Here is a 6,000-nt window from a genome sequence, read left to right as displayed (position 1 = left end):
GCAGGGTGGTTAACGAATATCAAGAAAAGCAACAGGATTGAATTAGCCATATTCTAAGGCATTTGAATTTGAAGGTAATTGAAAGTAGAGAGATATAGACCAAGAGGGACAAAGCTGTCAAACATTAAGTTGAAAATAGGAGGCTACTACAAGCAACTTAAGGCCAAAGTACAGCACTAGAAGACTGGAGAAATGAGCAACCTGTCCTTAGTCAGATCACTACTACTAACATTATCAGGGTTCTCAACACTGGGAACATTCATTTGTTGACTTCAAAAAAATTAGCTCCAATGCCATTGCATTTACTGAGTTTAACAATGCACTAACAAGCACTGCGCTACATCCATGAAAGCATAATTGGTCCTTATAATTTACCATTTTCCTTACAGGCAAATATTTGAATTGTTGACAGGATTAAATTAAATATCCATCTCAAAGGATGCCTTTGAACCATTCCCAATCTGGTCTCTCAGATTTCATAAGAAACAGAGCCTGATTAACCAGTATTCCTGTCTGAGTGACATTGGGTTAGCCAACATTCAAGGCAAACCTCAAAACACTTCAGTCTTCACATCTGTAAATTAAGATTGAGGTCAGTCTATGTGGATGAAACACCAAGGCAGCATGAACTAACTACTGAGCTACAGCCCAGGAAAAGCTCATACTTCAGTAAAAAAGCGTATTTGTTTTCAAGAGAATTAGTTTATGTGGAAGTTCTCCACTTCAAATATCAATTGCCCTCCTTCCCTCAGATTTTCAAATCTGAGGGCTCTGGAGAACACTATCTTGTTTTACATTCAATCATTTTTCATCTCATTTGATTACTTTCCATTTATCTTTAAAACATTTGTCACAATAAATACATTTGATAAATAGGAAGTCAAATGAATAGCTTATTACTCATTCGAATTTAAAAACAAAATGTGCTGTTTTGATCTCAAAGGTCGAATTTTTGGGCGGTAAAAAACTTAAAAATGAGCTATGTTTTCCACATTATTTGAGAAAAAGCCGGTTAAATTTCCTATTAAAAGGAATTTCTAGGCAGTTTGTCCGTTAGATGGGCCTCCCGCCTAAAATAAAGGTTGACGTCTCAGCTTCACCGCGCCACGAGGACTGCACAGCACCAATCTTATCATTGGTTTAATTGAATTTGCGTCACAGAAACTGTGCCTTTTTGTGTTAGCACTTTATTTCACAGTTAAGCTACACGCTAGAGCTGAAAGTTTCTTATATTAAAAATGTCTCCCCAACACGTATATCTTCCAACTCAAAAGCCAAAAAGAGCGTTCGCTTGTGAGCGGGGGTTCTGATTACGTCCTATTTATAGTCAGTGTACCACGCGATCATCATCACGTGCTGCGCCGCCTCCGCTAACGTCTAGGTCACCTCCTCCTGGACTCGCCGATCAATGACGTCATCGCGCCATGCCCCGCCTTCTCTTATCACGTGACCGTCGCAATGCTCGCGCTCCGCCTTCAACTTACCGATTCTTTAATAAACGGATCAGTTAAAATCGGAAAATAATCACCATCATTTATTCCAAAATTAGTAAACTGACGGTAAGATATGCTTTTATGATGCCCTGTAATTTTTTAAGTATATAAACACTGCTGGAATTGTACGAGGTTTTGACCCAATCTCTGATCACAATGGATATTTTCAGAGCATTTGATTTTATTATATTTTAAATAAAGTCCATTATTATCCGGAGGTTTCACTATTCTAGCTACATCATGAGAATATCTGAGATATTAAATGTTTATGATATTCCTACTAAATTATTATATCAAGGAACATGGTTACATTGAGTAATAAAGCCTAAAATTCACAAATAATTCCACTTCCCAGTAAAATAAATCTTCCCTTTCCTTCCTCATTTTCCTCTCTCCCAAACACTGACATACATTTGGAATCCATGGTACAACTTGTTCTAGGTGTAAATAACTGCAGTTGGCAGCTTGGCTCATTTGATGAAAGGTTTGGGGTTCAAGACCCACTTTATGAAGCAGTTTATAATCGGGATTAAGACTGTAATGCGGTCACACTTCAAATGTGAGGCATCACAATTCAGCATAAATTCTCTGAACCCAGTACTCATACACAAGATGATTCCTGCATTCCCTCCACATCCCCTGATTACCCATTCCTCCTTAGTCTGTCATATTGAAACCAATTGCATAAAGCCTCTCACTGCTACCCTAATGTCTGTCTGAAGTGCATGAGCATCTGGCAAATTGAAAATTGCCATGTACTGACCTAAAGAGAAATGGGAAATGTCTCTTTTAAAACGTGAGACAAATAATGGAACTGTCTCCCAATGCTATTATTTCAATACCTTGACAAATTTATTTCTATTTATTTCCACAAAAGCAAAATACTGCATTTGCTGGAAATCTGAAATAAAGTCAATAAATGTTGGAAATATTCAGCAGGTCTGGCAACTACTGTGGAGATAGAAACTGAATTAATGTTTCAGGTTGATGACCTTTCATCATAATTGGGAAAGTTAGAAATATGATAGATTTTAAGCATGGGTTGGTTTTTATTCTTTGATGGGATATGAGCATTGCTGGCAAGGCCAACATTTGTTGCCCATCCCTCATTGCCCTTGAACTGAGTGGCTTGCCAGGCCATTTCAGAGGGCAGTAAAGAGTCAACAACATTGCTGCGGATCTGGAGTCCAGTGACATTACCACTCCCTGAACTAGACAAAAGGGAGGGTTGTGATAGGATGGAAGGCATACTATAGACTTCCCCTTTTTTCCTAACCTCTCTGTACTTAAAACCTATTACATTCCTAATATTTCTCAGTTCTGATGAAAGGTCATCCACTTGAACTATTAGCTCTGTTTCTCAATAGATGCTGCCAGATGTGCTAAGTATTTCCAGCATTTTCTGTCTACTTGTTTTTATTTTATTTCTCATCTACACACTGCCCTTCGGTGACATCTCCCAAAAGCACTGTTTATTTTCAGATGCTGATGACACCCATCTCTTCCTCATCACCATCTCTTTTGACTGCCTCAGGTTTGCTAAATTATCAGACTGATTATATGACATCCAGCACTGGATGAACAGAAATTTCCTTCACTTAAACATCACAAAGACTGAAGCCATTGTTTACAGTCCCCACTCCAAACTCTATTCACTGGCTACTAAATCCACCATTCTCCCTGGAACAGCCTCAGAATAAGTATGTCTGTTCTCAACTTTGGGGTCTTATTTGACCTAAGATGAGTTTCTGACATCATATTTACTTCATCACCATCTTTCCATTGCCTCTTTCCACCATCATAACAACCTCTTGACGTCATTGGAGGCAATACAGCCGAAGGTTCACTGTATTGGTCTCTTGGATAAGAAGGTTGACCTATGATGAGAGGCTGAGTAAATTGGGTTTATATTTTCTGGAATTAGAGGAATGAGAGGTCATCTCATTGAAACATTCAAGATTATAAAGATGCTTGACAGGGTAGATCCTGAAAAGTTGTTTCCTCTGGCTGGGAATCTTGAACAAGGGGGCACAGTTTCAGAATATAGAATTGATCGTTTAGGACTGAGCCAAAGAGAAATTTCTTCATTCAAAGGATTGTGAATCTTTGGAATTCTACCCCACAGGGTTGTAAATGTACCATCATTGAATATATTTAAGGCTGGGATAGACAGATTTTTTATCTCTCAGGGAAACAAGAGATATGGGGAGCAGGTGGGAAAGCGAACTTGAAGCCCAAGATCAGCCATTATCATATTGAATGTCGATGGCTGTACAGTCTTCTGCTCCTATTTTGAATATTCTTATGTCAACCCTGTCTCAGCTCATTTGCTGCTGAAATCCTCATTCATGCTTTTGTTATCTTTGGACTTGACTGTTCCAACAGCCTCCTAGCTGGTGTCTGGTAGCTTTTCCTGCTCCATGAAATCCTTAGATTCTGGAAAAGTCCCAGAAGATTGGAAAACTGCCAATGTAACATCCTTATTCAAAAAGGGAGGGAGACAAAAAACAGCTAACCATAGGCCATTTGGTTAACATTCGTCATTGGAAAAATGTTAAATTCTATTATAAAAGACATAATAGCAGAGCATTTAGAAATGCATAATATAATCACCTAGAGTCAGCATAACTTCATGAATCAGAAATCATGCCTGACAAATTTATTAGAATTCTTTGAGGAAGTAACAAACAGGATAGATAAAAGGGAACCAGTAAATTAATATATTTGGATTTCCAAAAGGCCTTCAATAAGGTACCACACATAAATTTACTTAATAAGATAAGGGCCCACGGTGTTGGGGGCAGTATATTAGCATGGATAGAGGATTGGCTAACTAATAGAAGACAGAGAGTTGGGATAAGGGGGTCATTTTCAGGATAGTAACCTGTAACTAGTGGAGTGCCACAGGGATCAGTGCTGGGGCTTCAAGTATTTCCAATATATATTAATGATTTGGATGAGGGAAATTAATGTACTATCGCCAAGTTTGCTGATGACACAAAAATAGGTGGGAAGGTAAATGATGAGGATGACACAACGAGTCTACAGAGGGATATAGACAGGTTAAGTGAGTGGATCAAAACTTGGCAGATGGAATGTAATGTGGGAAAATGTGAGGTTATGCACTTTGGCAGGAAGAATAGAAGAACTGAATACTTAAATGGAAAAAGACTGCAGAAAGCTGCGGCAAAGGGATTCAGAGGCCCTCATGCATGAATTCCCAAAAGCTAACATACAAGTTCAGCAGGTAATAGGAAAGGCAAATGGAATTTTGGCCTTTATTTCAAAGGGAATGGAGTTTAAAAATAGGGAAGTCTTGCTAAAACTATACAAGGCACTAGTTAGATCACACCTAGAATACTTTGAACAGTTTTGATCCCCTTATCTAAGGAAAGATGTACTAGCATTGGAGGCAGTCCAGAGAAGGTTCACTAGGCTGATCCCGGGTATGGAGAGATTTTGTTATGAAGAGAGGTCGAGTAGGTTGGACCTGTACTCATTGGAGTTTAAAAGAATGAGAGACGACCTTATTGAAACATATAAGATTCTTAGGGGGCTTGACAGGGTAGGTGCTGAGAGGTTGTTTTCCCTTGTGGGAGAGGGCATAGGACCAGAGGGCATAATCTCAGAGTACGGGTCGCCTATTTAAGACAAAGATGAAGAGGAATTTCTTCTCTCAGAGGGTAGTGAGTCTGTGGAATTCTTTACCGCAGAGGACTGTAGAGGCTGAGTTGTTAAGTAAATTCAAGGCTGAGATAGAAAGGTTTTTAATCAGTAAGGGAATCAAAGGCTATGGAGAAAAGACAAGAAAGCAGAGTTGAGGATTATCAGGTCAGCCATGATCTCATTAAATGGTGGAACAGACTCCATGAGCTGAATAGTCTACTTCTGCACCTACATCTTATGGTCTTATTATCTCTAGCGTGTTTTGTAGATACAATATTGGTTAGACGCCTAAAAAATCCAGAGGCTTAGAACTCCAATGATGAATTCCTTCCAACTTGAGTAATTTGAAATCTTAAGGCACTATCCAATTACAATGCCAGTCTTCTATTATTTCACTGACCATTTGGTTGTATCTAACACAAATCTCCTGTTCTATCCACACAGCTAAAATGGCAGACGGGAGTATTGCATGTATAATCAAAAGTCCGATTGCACTACAGACTGGCGATGTGAAAACAGACTTGGCAAAACCAGGAGTGTTTGTAATTGAGGTGACTTTTCCACGGGAAAGAATCATTAATGTATGTGAGTCCCATGCCTCTCAAATATATTAATTATTAAATGCAAAACTAACAATGGAAATATTACTGCTTTTTTACTCAGTATTAAAGTATACAATCAGTACGTTGTGCTCAAATGTCTAAGTTGTGGTCTGAATGGCAAGATAGATAGCTAAAGAAATGAAAATGACAAAAAAGCTTAATAGAAGTGGTAAGTTTTAAAGGGTGTCTTGAGAGAGAGAGAGAGAGAGACACTGAGGGGATAAGGAAGCAGCTGGTCA

General features: G+C 38.7%; 1 protein-coding gene across 2 annotated transcripts in view; it reads left to right on the top strand.

Annotated features, from left to right (window-relative positions):
- Window positions 1-1,459: 1,459 nt before the first annotated feature.
- Window positions 1,460-6,000, top strand: part of LOC121280279 (nicolin-1-like) — a 46,089-nt gene continuing 41,548 nt past the window's right edge. For both annotated transcript variants that reach the window (XM_041192098.1, XM_041192100.1), the window contains exons 1-2: window positions 1,460-1,559; window positions 5,604-5,740. In XM_041192098.1, the coding sequence (XP_041048032.1) occupies window positions 5,609-5,740 (132 nt within the window). In that variant the 5' untranslated portion in view covers window positions 1,460-1,559; window positions 5,604-5,608. The remainder of the gene's footprint in view (window positions 1,560-5,603; window positions 5,741-6,000) is intronic.

Source organism: Carcharodon carcharias, chromosome 7 (genome assembly GCF_017639515.1).
Source record: "Carcharodon carcharias isolate sCarCar2 chromosome 7, sCarCar2.pri, whole genome shotgun sequence".
NCBI lineage: Eukaryota > Metazoa > Chordata > Chondrichthyes > Lamniformes > Lamnidae > Carcharodon > Carcharodon carcharias.
The sequence above is the reverse complement of the archived record's forward strand: the minus strand, read 5'-3'. Positions and strand labels throughout refer to the sequence as shown.